The sequence below is a fragment of the Pelodiscus sinensis genome, chromosome 18 (assembly GCF_052426305.1).
Source record: "Pelodiscus sinensis isolate ZL-2025 chromosome 18, ASM5242630v1, whole genome shotgun sequence".
NCBI classification, from domain to species: Eukaryota; Metazoa; Chordata; order Testudines; family Trionychidae; genus Pelodiscus; species Pelodiscus sinensis.
The window spans coordinates 16,317,529-16,335,725 of record NC_143069.1 but is presented as its reverse complement, the minus strand read 5'-3'; the positions used below and the strand labels follow the sequence as shown (position 1 = coordinate 16,335,725).

The window sequence follows — 18,197 nt, the reverse complement described above, 5'->3', positions numbered from 1 at the left end:
TAGCTAGGTTTAACCCTTTAGTCACTGAATACTGGGATGTTCAGAAAAGAACAGTGGGCCTCCCATCCATCACAGAAGCGAGACAGCCTCTTTACTCCTGCTCAAGCGTTTCCTGTTTATACATCCCAGAATTACAATAGCTTTTTAAGCCCCAACGCCACAATGGGAGCTCATGTTCTGCTGATTACCCACCATGACCTCTACATCTCCGTTGACGTGAAAGCCCTTTGTCGACCTCCCCGGTAAACCTCATCCCACGAGGCATCAGGGGGAGGTCGACAAAGGGCTTTCATGTCGACGGGAGCGTCCACACTGCCCCGATCTGCCGACAAACAGCTGATCATCAGCTGGTCGGCAGAGCGCGGCAGCCATTTAAATTTAAATGAAGCCGCGATTATTTAAATCGCGGCTTCATTTCCCTCTGCCGATCAGCCTCATCTACATGGCTCCATCGATGGAGCCATGTAGTTTAGACACACCCCTAGAGGCCTCGACAGCTGGAGCCATGAAGGCAGCTGGCTCCCAGCTTAGGATGTAGAGCTCCCTTGTTCTTATCTCTGGCTGTAAGAGGTCCAATTGCCACACGAAGGGACAATGAACCACACACACTAGGCGTGTGGATTACACTGCCAGCTGAGAGGAGCACGTGGGGGAGGGCGAAGGGAAAAGCCCTGCAGCAGACAGGACACAGCGTCCCCAGAGACGAACCGGCAGAGGCATATCCTCAGACATACAAGAACACATGGCTGCTGCATTGGGGAACTCAAAAATTTGGTGCCCAAATTTTCCGGTGCCCTATGCAGCTACATATTTCCCATGGGCCTAGGGACAGCCCTGACTACGGGCCCCAGAGCTGAGAGAAAACTGTCCCACATAACTGGTGCATAACTGGAGGGAGAGGAGCGAGAACTAGTGGGGGTAGGATGTTGAGGGGAACAGGCGGTGTGGGATGGGGGCTTTCGGGGAAGGCACAGTGTGGGTTTGAGGCCTCAGGAGTAGGGGGGCACATGAGGGGGAATGGGCAGAGTGAGGATGAGGGGGAAAGGGTGATGTAGGGGGCAAGGCCACAGTCCGGGTTCTGCTAGTTCCCCCACTTTCTGCTGCTCCTGACTCTTGGTTTGCACAAAACATTTCTTCTTGGAACAACTCGGTTCCTTGGAGCTCTTTCCTCCAACCCCGAAGCCATTGGCTGGCTCTCCCCGGGTTCATCCTTTACGCTCTGAAGTGACTTGGGTCGGTTTTAAGACTGGGAGACCCGTAGCTGTCTGTTATGCACTCCAGAGAGAAGAGAGGCAAAAACATAAATACTCTTGCTGGAGGCCTGCAGCGTAATACCCCTTATCCAGAATAACACACAAGAACCCTGAGGCTATGTCTACACTGCTAGCTTTTGCCTGCAGAGAGCATGCTAATGAGTGCCAAGAAGTTTCTAACGAGTGCTTCATTAGCATACTCTCTGCCTGCAAAGGCCCGCAGTGTAGATATAGCCTTAGGTCGAGAGGCCCAACTCCACCCCCGTCAGGTCAGGCTGACTGCATGCTTCCCTCCAACCTACAAGCAGGGTCAGGAAACCTTCCCTCTTCATTTCAACACACCCCTCCAGTGGTCCCTGCATTGCTAGCTTTTGCCTGCAGAGAGCATGCTATTTCCCCTGCCGTGCCAACTTGCTCAGCGGTGCCCCTAGCAGAATCCAAGCACACGGCAGTGGGGTGTGCAGGGTACCCTACCTGGCCCCACAGCCGGCCGGCCCGCCTTGTTTGCTAGAATCTGAGCAAGCCCAGACAGGTTCCTCTCGGGAGCTATAGCGGACCCTTCCTAAAAACGTGTTTGGCGACATGTTCAGTAGATGCACGGCACTAACGGGTGCTCCCACTTCTCTTCCAGATGGACACAATCGGCTTGAAGGAGGAAAACGTCCCGCTGTACAAACAGAGGCTCAGGGACCATAATCTCAACGGGCACGCGCTGGTCTACAGTGACAACACTGAAACCAAAGAGGCCCTGCACATGAGTCTTGGCGAATGGACCCTCTTTAGCATCCATTTCCTTGGAGTGTTTCCCCCGGCGAATTTGGCCTCTTCTGTGGTGTCCCCCGTCCCGTTCCACGTCAGGCCAGAGGCTCTGAAGAACATGGTTGCCTTAAGAGAGACTGTGGCGAGAGGGAGCAAGCTCTCTCTGAACAGCTCCAGGGAAGATCTTTGGGAAAAGAGATAACTCTGAATCCTGAACACAGAGGTGAAAGTGCCCTGGTGCGCAGCTCCAGCAAGAACTGCAAAGACCTGGGCTGCAACAGGACAGTACCTGTGAGAAACTGTAAAGTTACTTTCACGGCCGCCTGTACAAAACCAGAAGCAAGATCGGGGCTTTCGCCCACAATGTACCTCCCTGCGTCTCCAGTGACATCGCACGGCTGAATCATAGAATCCTAGAGTTGGAAAAGACCTCAGGAGTCATCAAGTCCAGCCCCCTGCCCAAGGCAGGACCAATCCCAACTCAATCATCCCAGCCAGGGCTTTGTCAAACGGAGACTTAAAAACCTCTAGGGATGGAGATTCCACCACCTCCCTAGGGAACCCAGCCCAGTGCTTCCCCACCCTCCTAGGGAAATAGTTTTTCCTAATGTCCAACCTAGACCTCCCCCGCTGTAACCTGAGACCACTGTTCCGTGTTCTGCCATCCCTCACTACTGAGAACAGCCTCTCTCCATCCTCTTTGGAACCTTCCTTCAGGAAGTTGAAGGCTGCTATCAAATCCCCCCTCACTCTTTGCTTCTGCAGGCTAAACAAACCCAAATCCTCCAGTTTCTCCTCATAGGTCATGTGCTCCATACCCCGAATCATTTTGGTCAAGCTCCCCTGGAGCCCCTCCAATGCGTCCCCATCCTTCCTGTAGTTGGGGGCCCAGAACTGGACACAATACTCCAGATGTGGCCTCACCAGAGCCGAATAAAGGGGAATAATCACTTCTCTGGATCTGCAGGCAATGCTCCTCCTAATGCCCCCTAATATGCCATTAACCTTCTTGGCTACAAGGCCACCCTGTTGACTCATGTCCGGCTTCTCATCCACTGTAATCCCCAGGTCCTTTTCTGCTGAACTGCTGCTTAGCCAGTCGGTCCCCAGCCTGTAACAATGCTTGAAGCAATCAGATGACAAGAGAAGAATTAAGGATCCGGGGTGGGGAGGAGGGGGGGACTGTACTGGGTCTGAGGGATTTGGGGCACATTCATGTCAACGGGGCTGGTGACAGACGTTGTCGGGCCCTGGGTAATGTATGGGAGGGGGTCGGCTCAAGACCCCCTCAAAGGGGCAAGGCTCTAGACCCCCTCAAAGGGGCAAAGCTAAAGGTAGGAGGGGCAAGGCGAGGGCCAATCAGGCCTTAGCGCCACCCAACCTGCACCAGACAGAGCTCTAGGATTGATTTCATTTGCCCGGGTCTCTGGCAGTGGCGGCTGCCATAATAGTCGATACAGTGACCCAGAGGCCTGGACCCTTTTAAATCATCAGCTCCCGAGACAACTGCCCCCTTTGCCTCTCCCCCTCCCCATCCGTGGCCCCTGTCTGTGGGGCTTCAGACCCTGGTGGTCAAAGTATTTTGGTCTGGTTAGTACAGCAGGGGACAGGGAGTTGGGACATACGGGTCCTATTCCTAGCGCTGCCACTGGCTTGCTGTGTTTTTGAACAAGCTGCTCCTCCTTTTTGGGACTCAGTTGCCTCTGTAGTAAGTTGCGGGTTGGTAACATAAAATCAGCAGGCCCGAATAAAGGCCGGTAACATAAAAACAGCAACAGGCCTGAAATCTAGGAAGCAAGACTTTGGCTCAGTGGAACCGCAGGCAGGAAAGAGAAATAGTATAAGCCAGATCAAGCATAAAGGTCCAGGCACAGGTACCAAGCACATTTATAGAATCCTAGGGCTGGAAGAGACCTCAGGAGTCAACAAAAAATCCTCATTAAAAAAAAATTGTTTGGTGTTCCTCGGTCTTAAAAAGTTTAAGAAACACTCGTCTAGACAGTACTGGGTCCTGCCATGAGGGCAGGGGACTGGACTCGACCTCTCGAGGTCCCTTCCTGCCAGCTACATGTGGCAATGAAACGGTAACTCGAACTAAGTCCTTAGTTCGAATTAACTGTTACATCTCATTCTATAGCCGCGCGGCAGTTACTTCGGGCTAGTGGAATTTCAAAATGGCGACCGGACGGGAACATGCAAATAAAGCCTGGGCTATTTAAATCCCGGGCTTCATTTACAACTCCGGTCGCCTGCTTTGCCTACCTAGCTCAAATTAACGAGCTAATGTAGACATACCCTTATTGACTAATTGAGTAGTCGATGGAAATTCCACCAACTACTGGATTAGCTGATTAAGCGCAATTTAACATCCCTCGGTTGAGCTACCACATATGTTTCAGAAAGACATCCAATCTTTATGGCTTGTGTGTAGTTCAACGCATTAAATTCCAAGCAGGTTGCTGAAGTTTCTTTTTTTCATGATTGGCAATTTGACCAGCCTTATACAGTAATGGATCTTTACCATTCCTCTGATTTCTTTTGTTCCCGATATATTTAAACATTTCCTAATTATCCTTTATGTTACTGGTTATAGATTTTTTCCCCCAATTTTAGCTTCTCCTATCAACTGTTTGCTTTTTCATAACTCGCATCCTCCCTTTTTTCCCATTTGCTTTATATTTTTTTCTTGTGGTGTTTATGACAAAAACTAAAACATAGGACATAAACTTTGAGTCCTATTTATAGTACTTTAGGTTGGTTTAATGGAAAAATGGGTTGATACAGAGTAAATTGGAGTTCAAAATAACCCTTTCTCGGGCAATTTTTCTCTCGAAAGCCTCACCTTTTTCAGCCTCCTTCCACTAACTTCTGATTTTAAATGTCTGGATTGTTAGACATGTGCTCAGGAAACCTTACCTGTCACTAAACATAGATTTTGTTTGTGTTAATTATAGATATGAATGGCGCTAGTTAATCCCTGTTGTAAGATTCCAGTGGAGCCAAAGAAAGTAAACAAGTAACTAATTTGGGTCAATCTTTCTACTTGACAGTCCCTAGGAATCTACCGTTTCAACATTTCCTGGGAACAGAAACACAAGTTAGAACAGTGATAGAAATGTAGCCGTGTTAGTCTGGTGTAGCTGAAACGAAATACAGGACTATGTAGCACTTTAAAGACTAACAAGATGGTTTATTAGATGATGAGCTTTCGTGGGCCAGACCCACTTCCTCAGATCAAATAGTGGATCTGAGGAAGTGGGTCTGGCCCACGAAAGCTCATCATCTAATAAATCATCTTGTTAGTCTTTAAAGTGCTACACAGTCCTGTATTTTGTTACAAGTTAAAACACTCATTAATTTTGGCTTCATTCAGCTTTCCCTTGGAACAAATTAAAAACATAGTTGATAAGTGGCAAAGTTGGTGCATGGGAGTGAAGGACACGTTAGCTCATTATGCCTACACAGGGGGATGTCACACTGGTCTGACCAGTTCCAAGGACAGTTGGGCTGCCATAGAAAGGGATGCAGAGCTGCTCTTCAGGAGCTCCATGGATTAGACCTATACTGCTGTTGAAGGAATTGGGGCTCTCAAATAAAAGAAGTCCCTTGCCTTAGAATCATAGAATCCCAGGGCTGGAAGAGACCTCAGGAGTCATCGAGTGCAGCCCCCTGCCCAAAAGCAGGACCAATCCCAACTCAATCATCCCAACCAGGTCTGTGTCAAACCAGGACTTAAAAACCTCTAGGGATGGAGATTCCACCATCTCCCTAGTTAGCCCATTCCAGTGCTTCCCCATTCTCTTAGGGAAAGAGTTTTTCCTAATATCCAACCTACACCTCCCCCACTGCACCTTGAGACCATCACTCCTCGTTCTGCCATCGTCACCACTGTGAACAGCCTCTCTCCATCCTCTTTGGAACCTCCCTTCAGATAGTTAAAGGCTGCTATCAAATCCCCCGTCATTCTTCTGCAGACTAAACAAGCCCAACTCCCTCAGCCTCTCCTAAGTCATGTGCTCCAGCCTCCTAATAATTTTTGTTGCCCTCCACTGGACCCTCTCCAATGCGTCCACATCCTTCCTGTAGTGGGGGGCCCAGAACTGGACACAATACTCCAGACGTGGCCTCACCACATCCCAATAAAGGGGAATAATCACTTCCCTAGATCTGCTGGCAATGTTCCTCCTAATGCACCCTAATATGCCATTAGCCTTCTTGGCTACAAGGGCACACTGTTGACTCATATCCAGCTTCTCATCCACTGTAACCCCCAGGTCCTTTTCTGCAGAACTGCTACTTAGCCAGTCGGTCCCAGCCTATAACAATTCTTGGGATTCTTCCATTCAAGTGCAGGACTCTGCACTTGTCCTTGTTGAACCTCATCAGATTTCTTTTGGCCCAATCCTCCAATATGTCTTGGACACTCTGCACCATATACCCTACCGTCCAATGTATCTACCTTTCCCCCTAGCTTAGTGACATAGGCAAACTTGCTGAGGGTGCAATCCATCCCCTCATCCAGTCATTAATAAAGATGTTGAACAAAACCGACCGTAGAACCGGTCTTTGAGGTACTCTGCTTGAAACTGACCGCCAGTCCGACATCGAGCTGTTGATCACTACCCATTGAGCCCAACAGTCTAGCCCAATTTCTATCCATCTTACAGTCCATTAATCCAATCCATACTTCCTTAACTTGCTGGCAAGAATAAGTCCAGGTATATCACATCCACTGAATTCCCCATGTCCACAGAGCCAGTTACCTCGTCATAGAAAGCAATCAGGTTGGTCAAGCATGACTTGCCCTTGGTGAATCCATGCTGACTGCTCCTGATCCCTTTCCTTATTCTAAGTGCTTCAAAATGGATTCCTTGAGGATCCCCTCCATGATTTTTCCGGGGAGTGAGGTAAGGCTGACCGGTCTGTAGTTCTGTGGATTGTCCTAAGGAACATCTTGGTACCATTTACCTCCCACAAATAAAGTACATACCGACCTATGTTCAGGACCAGGTCAAAGTTGACAGCATAACAGATAGTAAGTTGACAGTATGAAGACTAGGAAGTAAGCCCCCTTCTGCAAGGTAAGGGACGGTAACCAGGTAACAGGGGGTAGCAACCTGATACATCAGGAATGTATAAAAGTTCACCTCAAATGGTGTTCACCAGCTGACTGTGTGGGGGCACTGGATGGTGCTCAGTGGGTGTTAGGACATTGCCACGGCTTCCATAAAGTGTAGCGGCGCAGCGCTGAGTCTGTTCGCTGGCAACTATTATTGCATGTTGTTACGCAAAAAATCTGCTTGGGCGATTTCGAATCTTATCTGGTTTGTGGTCTCTGGGGACTCTGGGCACGGAGACCACATCCAGCGATAGTGACTCGGCTCTGCAACTTTAGCGAAGAGCCAGGTGGCTTGTACCTCATGCAGTAGAGAAGGCTCCAGACTTACAAACCAGGTAACAGAACTTTTGCGTTCTCCTCCAGCAGCAGGCGCTCCGACACAGCTGGACTGAGTACAACACCTGCAAATAACCCAGTTAGTTAATGCAAGCATAAAGAGAGGCAGCCTGGCCAGATGTAACCATTCATTAACTTCCAGGCCAGAGAGGGCCATTGTGATCTTCAGTCTAGCCTGGCATCCTATGAGGTGCACACAGGCCCTTCTCTTCCACTTGTTTAAACAGAGGCACCCTGGGGCACCTTAAAGACTAACACGTGTATTTGGGCATCCGCTTCCAGGGGTAAAAAACACTTGGACCTGCTTTTCCTCCGCAACAGCTGATGCCCAAATAAATCTTCAAGGTGCCACAGGACTCCTTGTTAGTAATGACTGTTGGGGTTGCCCCTCTAAGGCTATGTCTACACTGCAGGCTTTTTGCACAAGAACAGCTGTTCTTGCGCAAAAACTTGCAGAGTGTCTACACTGCGTGCGTGTTTTTGCACAAGTATTACAGTACAGCATCAGCAAACAGGGCTTCTTCCGGAAGAGTTATTCCTCTCCCCACGAGGAATAAGCCCTCTTGCACAAGAGCTCTTCCAGAAGGCGGCAGTGTAGACAGGCAACATGAATTTCTTGCGCAAAAAACCCCTACGGCTAAAATGGCCATCAGAGCTTTCTTGTGCAAGAGAGTGTCGACACTGCCATGGATGCTCTTGTGCAAAAGCACATCTCTTCTGCAAAAGCACATGGCAGTGTGGACGCGCTCGTATGGAAGACCTTTTGCACAAGAACTCTTCTGCAAAACAGTTCTTGTGCAAGAAGCCTGCAGTGTAGACAGAGCCCACGAGTTTCAGAGGGGTAGCTGAGTGAGTCTGTAACAGGAAAAACTTAAAACACAACATATAGTCACCTTAAAGATTAACAAACTGTGTCAATGGGATCATGAGCTTTCCTGGGCATAGCCCACTTCTTCAGACGACTGGAGTGTTGTATGTCCAGAACCAAAATGAACAGGGGAGGAAAAAATGGGAGGGGCGAAAAAAGGAGGCAGGGGGTATGTAAATATCAAAGGGAAAACCCAGCTGGTATGTAACAGGCACCACTGATAAGAGTTGTTGGGAATTTCCCAGGAACCGATCGGGGTTTCTTAGGAACAAGTTTAAAAAGGGGTGAGAATCGGGGTGAACTGGGTGGATGCCTGGGTGAGGGTTGGGTCGAACAACGCAGGGAGGGAAAAGCAGGAGCGTGGGGCGTGAGGGCAGGTGAGCGCTGCGGTGAAAGCCACGTGCGCAGGCCGGGCCGGGCCCCTCTCTCCTCCAGCTGACTTGCAACTTCCACTGCCGGCCCACGTGGCCCTCGAAGGGCGGAGCTTCCCCTTTCCTGCGCCCGCCCCTGGGGCCCTCCAGCCAATGGGAAGCGAGGGCTAATGTTGCTGGTGTTTCAACATTCGGAGCCGGCTGGCACAGCTGCTGCCGCGGGCCCGGGAGCTGCGAGCAGGCAGGAGGCGGAGGTGAGGGGCGGGGGGCGGTGACTCCTGGCCCCCCAGCGCAGGGGGGTCCAGGTCCGGGTCCGTCCGGGGTTACCAGGCCGCGCACTCCCCTCGCTCTTGGAGGCGACGCTGGTGCCAGTGTCTGCTTCAATGCGACCCTACAATAACAAGCCCCAATCGGCCGAGTCGCTGCTTGTTTCACCTCGTGTCCCCCTGCGCTGCAGAAATCCTGCCTCTGCTGGGCCAGCCCCGAGACACGGGGTTGCCCCTGGATTGTAAGCAAGCTGCCCCCTTCTCCCCCATGCTCCCCATTCCCTGAATATCAGTCCTGCCCCCGCAGCCTGCACAAATCTTCATCCTTTAGGACCAAATAGGAAGGGGAGGGGGCGAGGGATTATTTTCTTTATTCCCACCCCCCCTAACGGAAGGAGCTGTTCTCTGTGTCTGTTTTTACAAACCAAGGAACGTGTTTCTCCCTGGTTTGGGTTGGGGTTTTTTTTTTGCCTGTTTCTTGACAAGATTGATTGAAATGTTGGTCTGACTAGAGTAGTCCCCAAGTTTAGCGCCCTGCCCTGAAGCAGGACGAAGTCAACCAAGACCTACGGGTTTGTCTAACCCTGTCTAATTCTTTCTTCCCACCCATGCTTCCCCAGAAGGGATCAGACAGGCTGTACACAGCGGGTGTTTAAGTCTCAGCTTGACAAAGCCCTGGCCGGGTTGATTTAGTTGGGATTGGTCCTGCCTAGAGCAGGGGGCTGGATTTGATGACCTTCTGAGGTCTCTTCCAGCTCTATGATTCTATGATTCCCTCCCCTTTCCTTCACCATCATTAATATCCTTTTGCAGTGAGTTCCAGAGGTTGATTATACACTTCAAAATACGTCCGTTTTAACTAGAGCTGGAAGGAAGTTTTCTGAGGGGATGTTTTTCCATTGGAAAATGCTGATTTTAGTGACCTTTTGTTTGGAAGGGGAAAACTCCACCATTTCAGAACATTAAAATGTAGTTTTCCATTCCTGAAATGACTCTTTGTTTGGTCTCTTTAAGGTTTATCTTCCGTAATCCACCGTACTACATTTAAAAAAAGTCAAAATCTAAACAAAACGTGAATTTATTTGCAGAACTGTGTGTGATCAGGAAAAAAAAGTCAAAATCCTGGAATTTCTAGTCCCAATTCAACCCTACTTTTAGCCACCTTGGTGCCAGGGATGTAAAATCTCATTTAATTAGCTAACCAGTTAAACAATATGTTGAACCAGTTAACCGATTAAATGGGACACGTAGGACGTGTTAAAGATGGGCTTGGAGCAGCCCACACACCTACCCCCTTGGCACACTGCTGTGACTGCTGAGCAACCCTACCCGTGGCGTGCCAGAGTGCCCTCTGCCTATGGCTGGTGGAGGGCTGCTCCAGCCCCCTCTGGTTAACCATAACCGGCTTACTGGTTAACCATTCACTTCCGAACTTGGTGTCCCCACTGCTAACATTAGGACAGTGGTCCCCAACACGGTGCCCGCATTTGTATGCGCCCGCCAAGTGCTCAGGGCTGGCCTGGCCCCGGGCACGTGGCGCATGTGCGGTGCCGGAGCTGGCCCCGGGCGCATGGTGCACGGTGAGCGCCGGCCCCGGGGGCGCCGCGGATTGGCTGCCCGCGCTATGGCCACGTAGCGCATGGGGGGAGCGCAGGCTCCGGGCGTGCGGCACTTGCAGGGTGCGCCAGCCCTGGGCGCACAGCGCTTGGAGAGCGCCGGCCCCGGGCGCGCGGTGCTTGGGGGGGGGAGAGTGCCAGCGCTAGTGCCGGCCCCGGGCACGCGGTGCTTGGGGGGAGAGCGCCGGTCCCGGGCGCGCGGCGCTTGCTGGGAGGCCCGGCCCTGGGCATGCGGAACTTGTGGGGGGGGGGCAGCCCTGGGAATGTGTCTATGGGGGGGCCCCGCCCCCGGGTGCGCAATGGGGGGCTCTGCTCCAGGGCGCCCTGCGGGCAAACAGCCACACCCCTTGGCGCCCGGCAACCTCAAATGGTTGGGTACCACTGCATTAGGAGAAGCCATTGGCTGCCTCCCCTGCCCCGCCCCATTCCTTCTTTGACATTCCCCTGCTCCCATGGGGGTCACGCTGCCCCCCTTTGAGAGCTGATGCTGAAAAGTGCTGGGAAAGCTCGGGGCGATTATCTGCCTGACCCCGGTGAATAGGAGCTGCCAAAGGCCCTGAAGTGTGACAGACCCTGGAGCTGTGACCGGCCCTTTCACCCAGCAGGATGTGCCGAATGCCCCAGAGGACCAAGGGATGGTGGGCGTGGCACTTCAAGCACACCTTGATTTTCTTCTGTCAGGGCTGGGGCATCGGACCGTCCAGGCTGGGTTCCTGTGATTTCCCGCGCGTGCTGGGCGGATGGTTTCCTGTCCAGTGCAGACTGCCGCTGGTGCGGGACCTCTGCATATAAACGCTGGGTAAGTCCTGGTGGGTTTTTAATGGGCAGTGTCATGTGGTTTGGTAACTCAGGGTGCCCCTGTATAAAACTATGGTACGCCCACATCTTGAATACTGTGTACAGCTGTGGTCTCCTCACCTCAAAACAGATATTTTGGCCTTGGAAAGGGTTCAGAAAAGGGCAACTAACATGATTAGGGGTTTGGAACGAGTCCCATATGAGGAGAGGTTAAAGCGATGGGACTTTTCAGTTTAGAAAAGAGGAGACTGAGGGGGGATATGATAGAGGTCTATAAAAACATGAGTGGTGTGGAGAGGGTGAATAAAGAAAAGTGATTTATTAGTTCCCATAATAGAAGAACTAGAGGACACCAAATGAAGTTAATGGGTAGCAGGTTTAAAACTAATAAAAGAAAGTTCTTCTTCACACAGGGTGTAGTCAACCTGTGGAACTCCTTGCCAGAGGAGACTGTGAAGGCTAGAACTATAACAGGATTTAAAGAGAAGCTAGATAATTTCACGGAGGTTAGGTCCATAAAAGGCCATTAGCCAGGAGATAGAAATAGTGTCCCTGGCCTCTGTTTGTGGAAGGCTGGAGAAGGATGGCAGGAGACAAATCGCTTGATCATTGTCTTTGGTGAACCCTCTTTGGGGCACCTGGTGCTGGCCACTGTCAGCAGACAGGCTACCCAGTACTGCCGTTCTTATGTTAGGGTTCTTGGTTGGGGCACAGGGCAGAGCCCATCGGTTCAGAGCTGCTAAGAGCAGAGTTATTTGCACTTACGTCCCAGCCAGACTCCCTCGTATCCCCTAACACAGGGCTGGGGGGATCCTTTTTTGGGTCGGGGGCCACAGAGAAATCCGTCGGGCCTTGTAGGAGTTGGGCGGCAGGAGTGGAGCTTAGTGCCTACGGGGCCAAGGGAAACAGAGAGGGCACCATGTCCACAGGGCCGGGGTGCCATTTTCCCTAGGGCCTCCGGGGGGGTGCGGGAGGGGAGTGTGTCTATGGTCTAGGAGCCAGGGCCCACCAAAGATGAATCCGACCCAGGCTCTGGTAAATCTCTGCAGCGCTGCCGGCCGGTTCCCCCACCTCTTGGTCCTCAACCCAACTAGACCCGCTTCCCAACGGCTGGTTGCCCCCCGGCCAGCCCCGCTCCCTCCAGCCCCCTCCCAGCCAGCCCTGATTCCCGGCGGCCGGTTCCCCCCCACCCCCTCTCTTCCAGCCAGTCCCGCCCCCCCCCCCCCCCCCGGCCCCTGCTGTTCGGTATTTTTTTTAAACCATCTGGTAACCCTAGCAGGTGGGGGTGAAAAGGGCACAGAACTGCCCGCACAGGCGCGTCTGGGAATGAGATGCTGCTCTAACATCTCCGCCTCTGTTCACTTCCAGCCCCTGCCTCGTGGCGCTGGCCCCCCCGTGGCCTGGGAGGGCTCCCCAGGCGCACCATGGCCCGGCATAGCAAGCTGCAGAAGCACGTCCTGAGCCTATACAGGCAGTTCCTGCGCACCGGCCGGGAGAAGCCGGGATTCCTGCCTCGCATCCAGGCCGAGTTCCGGAAGAACGCCAGCATCCCCCGGGCCGACGTGATGCACATCGAGTATCTGCTCCGCCGTGGCCAGAGGCAGCTGGCGCAGCTCCGAGACGCGAACACCAAACAGATGGGCACCTTTGTCCAAGCCAAACCGGAGGAGCAGTGACCCCTGCTGGTTGGCGCAAGCGTCTGTCTTGTACTGGGACGGTTGGGGGTGAATTCACAGATCAGCCTTCCTGGTTCTCACATCCCTGTGCACCCCTCGTGTCCAAACACAGGTGCCTGGCTTGGCATTTGCTGAGCTAAGGTGTCTTTATTGGCAGCCAAGCTTTTAAACAGTTCAGGTGTGGATGGGTGATCTGGAGGAGATGCTCTTGTTTCCAGGACCTGGTACACAATTCATTCTACCCCTGCTGGCTCCTCTCTTCGGGTATGTCTACACTACAGCGCTAGTTCGAACTAAGCTAATTCGAACTAACGCGTCTAGAACTAAAAACTAGTTTTGCTAATTCGAACTAGCAAGTCCACATTGAGTGGACTCTGAACAGGGCTTAAGGATGGCCGGAAGCAGTGCCAGCAGGGCATCAGAGGAGGACTTAGAGCGTGGAGATGCAGTCTCAGGCTAGCCGAGGGCTGCGCTTAAAGGGTCCCGACCCCCACCCCGGACAGACAGTTCTAAGGGGTGCCCCGCTTGAAAACCAGTCCTGGCTTGGAGTGCCCGGAGTACCCACACTGGGCACATCACACCACTCAGCCATCAGCCCGGCTGCACTTGCCGCAGGCTGCCATCTGGGGAGAGGGGGTAATCGGGGGGCTGCAGGAGAGCTTCCACCCCCAGAAGCCTGCAGAGCCAGCCCAGTCCTCCCCATCGGGGGCTCGTACCCCATTCCTCCCTCACCTCCTTCCACTTACCCTTCCCTAGCCCCCCTTCTTATTGATGTACAAAATAAAGATAACGTTTCTTCCAACATTGACTCTGTCTTTATTGAACAAAACTGGGGGAGACTGGGAAAAGGAGGTGGGAGAGGGGAAGATTAAGGCTGGGAGAGGGGAGGGCAACTAACATGATAAGGGGTTGGGAACAGGTCCCAGATGAAGAGAGGCTACAGAGACTGGGACTGTTCAGCTTAGAAAAGAGGAGACGGAGGGGGGACAGGCTAGAGGTCTCTAAAAGCAGGGGTTGGGTGGAGAGGGTGCATTCAGAAAAGTTCTTCATGAGTTCCCATAAAGAAGGACTAGAGGACACCAAAGGAAAGGACTGGGTAGCAGGCTTGAAACTAGTAAGAGAAAGTTGTTCTTCTTGACAAAGCAAATAGTTAACCGGTGGAACTCCTTGCTGCAGGAGGCTGTGAAGGCTACAACTAGAACAGAGTTGAAAGGGAAGTGAGATCAAGTCATGGAGGTTGGGTCCATGGAGTAGTCTTAGCCAGGGGGTAGGAGTGGTGTCCCTGCCCAAAGTTTGTGCAAGGCTGGAGAGGGATGGCACGAGACAAATGGCTTGGTCACTGTCTTTGGTCCATCCCCTCCACGGTCCCTAGGGTTGGCCGCTGTCGGCAGACAGGCTACTGGGCTAGATGGACCTTTGGTCTGACCCAGGACGGCCATTGTAAGCTCAGGGCTCAGGGTCGGGGGTCTCAGTGGACCCCCTTGATTTTCATGCAAACCTGCTCCTGGGTGGCCAGGCTGGCAGCTCTCCTGCCCTAGATGGCCACTTTCCTGTGCCTAGTGCGGAGATCGTGGACGAGGTCCACGATGTCCGCACTAGCCCAGGAATGTACCCGCCTCTTGCGGTCCCGGGCAAGCTTCCGGGAGCCGCCAGCCTGGTCCCGGGAAGAGGGGGTGGGCTGGGGGACATCGGGTGGGTGGCTCTGTGCCGTGCCAGGTGCAGGGTCTGCTGGCTGGGTGCTAGCAGGCTTGCACCTGGCACGGGCACCGTAGCCAGCCCGTGCCCCTTTAAGGGGTCCGGGGCCGGGAGGGGGGCATAGAGTTTCCCTGGTGTTGGCCAGAGTGGCCACCAGGGAAACTTGGGGAGGGCTAGCCTCCCACTCGTTCGAATTAAGGGGCTACACAGCCCTTAATTCGAACTAGTAAGTTCGAACTAGGCTTAAGCCTCGTAAAATGAGGTTTTCCTAGTTCGAACTAAGCGCTCCGCTAGTTCGATTCAAATTCGAACTAGCGGAGCGCTAGTGTAGCGGCTATGAATGTTAGTTCGAACTAACGTCCGTTAGTTCGAACTAACATTGTAGTGTAGACATACCCTTCCATCCTTAGCCAAAGAGGAACAAGCCAGTTAGCCCAGGGAAATAAAAGAAAGGGAGAGCGGTGACGGAAAACCCTGTGTCTGTCATTTTTTCAAATGATCTATCTTGCCTAAAAGCCTGTCAGGGATTGGGCTCTGTTGCAGGAGGTGCTGGCGAAACACTCCGTGGATTTGGGTGCTACAATTCCTGAGTGTCGTCCGCCTTCCTGCCCCCTCCCCCCACCGAAGCGCTTTGGAAGGCTCACAAAGGACAGAGACCTGCCTTTTGAAAATCCGACTCCCCACCGGTGTCTCAAGACAGGCGGCTCTCTCTCGCCAAAAACGGAGGCAGCAGCGTGGGATGACAGGCAGCCAGGTCGCAAGGGGAGGTGCTTTTTAGACCAGTTCCCTCCTGGCACTCCGTACTGCTGCCTCTGTATCAGAGGCAGCAGCACAAGCTGGCAGCAGCCCTTGCCTGGGGGCTGGGTCTGAGCTTCTGGACCTGGTGCAAACTGGAACTGAGCGAGGCTGCCTGCCTGCCTGGCTCCTAACACACTGTAAATGCAGAGCCGCAGAGGGGGTAGGTCCCGCACCCAGCGCGAGCCAGGACTGAGACAGCTGGCCCCTGGGGACTATCGAAAAGTCAAGTAACCGATAAGAAATCATGAGGTTAATTGACTACTCAGTGAATATCTAACGTCCCTAATCCCTTTTCATAGTTCCCCTCTGGACTCTCTCTCCTAAAGCATGGCCCTGAGATCTGGACACAGTGCTCCAGCTGAGGCCTCCTCCGTGCCAAATAGCTAGGAGAGTGACCTCCCATGTCTGCCGTACGTCTCCTACCACGCCCCAGGGCTATGCCCTCTTACTGAAGGGCTTTGTGTCTGAGATCGCTTCTCTCCTAGGCTACGTCTACACAACGAGTTTTTTTGGCAACAAATATGCTAACGAGGGACTCTATGACACGCAATGTCATTTGCATATTTTCTGCCGATCCGTTTTTGTGCTCGGGGTTTGTGCGCAAAACCAAGCCGTGTGGATGTTTACTTTTTGTGCAAAAAACCCCCTTTTCCCACAAGATCCCTATGCCTGCAAAAAGGCCGACCGATCTTGTGCAAAAAGGGGCTTTTGCCTAAAAAGAAAACATCCACATGGCTTGTTTTTGCGTGTTCTTGCGAAAAAACTTGTGGCGCGTCTACACTCTACGTGTGTTCTTGCAGAAGTAAATTTGCAGTAAAGCATCAGAGAACAGGGCTCCTTGCACAGGAGTTATTCCTCTCCCGACGATGACTAAGCCCCCTTTGTGCAAGAGCTGTTGTGCAAGAAGGCAGCGTGGACGGGCACCAGGGGCTTCTTGAGCAAGACACTTTTATGGCTAAAATGACCATCAGAGCTTTCTTGCACAAGAGAGCGTTCACACTGCCATGGACGCTCTTGTGCAAAAGCCCATGGCAGGGTGGAGGCACTCTTGCACGAGACCTTTTGCGCAAGAACTCCGGCGTGAAACAGCTCTCGTGCAAGAAGCCTGCAGTGTAGGGCAGGGAGCAGCCTATGAGGGAGGGGGAGGGACCCCTAGTAATGGCTCAAACTTCCCAGGGGGGTGGCCAGAGGCAGGACATTTGCCTGGCAGGGTGAGGGGGGGGGCGGTGACCTCACAGGGGCTTTGGGCAGCCCTCAGCATATAAGGCAAAGGGCAGGTGGGGAGGTGGTGACCTCACAGAGGGACCCACATCTCAGGCTGATAAAAGCGGGGGGCGGGCCCAGGGGACTTTGGAGACCCCCGGTTGCTTTAGCTCTGGTGCGTCTCCTCCTCACGGTTCCTTCGCGTTCTGTGAGTTCCACATCCCGACACCTTTGTGACGAAGGTAAGAGCCCCCAGGGGTTGGATCCCGCCCGGGGCCGGCTGGGTTCCAGGCAGGCCCAGCCCTCGGTCAAGGGCCAGAAGGTGATTCCTCACCTGGGCTGCGTCCTTAGCGCCACTGGGGCTTTCTCCTGGTTGGTTTCCCTTTTCCTCCATCCCCCCACATTTCTGCTCTGTTCTTGCCTCCTCTGTGACCTTCCCTTGCTGCCTCCCCCAGCTTGGGACCCAACAGACTAGCTGAAGGACGGGGGGTGGTTTGCAGGAGCCGTGGGGTGGGGGATGCAGCCCCCATTGTGGGGACTGGGGAGGTGGGGCTGGAACAAGTCTATGCCGGTGTCTTTGGGGAGAACGCTCCACCCCCCACACCTTAGATTCTCCCCTGATTGGCCAAGAAGGGGCTGTTGATGGGCAGGAGACTCGTGGAATGAGGAGTAACGGTAGTTTGAACTAGGAAGCCTAGTTCGAACTACCTAGTTCGTGCCCCGTGTAGCCGCGCTGCACGGGGTTCGAACGAGCGGGGTTTTAAAAATGGCGGCTCCCCGCTTATGCAAATGAAGCCCGGGAAATTCAAATCCCGGGCTTCATTTGCAAGTGCGGTATGCCTACATTACCCTCCTAGTTCGAACTAGCGGGGTAGTGTAGACATACCCTCAGGTCCTTGCAGTGCCTGTGCAAGACCGAACCGATAAGCAAGGGGCCATTTGGGGGCTGGGGGCAGTCGCTCTGGGGAGCTGGAACCCCTGGATTTCGTTCATCAGGCTGCGCCCCAAGCTCCCCTTTGCTCCCCTCATTTCCAGCATGGCCAAACGTTTTCGGCTGTGGTTCAAGAAAGCCCTGAAGATGGCCCCAGGGCCGGTGGGGAGCAGCTTCTCCGTCCCCGCGGGCGGGGAAGCTGGATCCCACCAGCTCGGGGCGACTCGCCCACCGGCCAGGCCCCCCCGGACCTGGCTCCAGAGGCGGCTGGGCAGGCGGGACCCAGCCCAGCGGGGGAGCCGGGTAGGGTGGCTCCGGGGCCTCCTCTGTGGAGAGAAACACCTGCCCCGGGAGCCCAGCCCCCATTACCACCAGGGGGCATCGCCCTGCCCGGCCCCCGGGGACCTGCCAGTCTCCGGGAGCCCCCAGCCCGTCGCTCCCCGCACCAGCCCCTGCAGCTGTGGGTCCAGGTCCGTCAGCAGCAGCGCCTGGGCCTCCAGCTGCAGCC

General features: G+C 53.4%; 1 protein-coding gene across 1 annotated transcript in view; it reads left to right on the top strand.

Moving 5' to 3' along the window:
* Positions 1–6,582, top strand: part of LOC149523258 (uncharacterized) — a 30,378-nt gene extending 23,796 nt beyond the window's left edge. The window contains exon 6 of the mRNA XM_089770413.1: positions 6,570–6,582. Coding sequence (XP_089626539.1) covers positions 6,570–6,582 — 13 coding nt within the window. The remainder of the gene's footprint in view (positions 1–6,569) is intronic.
* Positions 6,583–18,197: the final 11,615 nt, after the last annotated feature.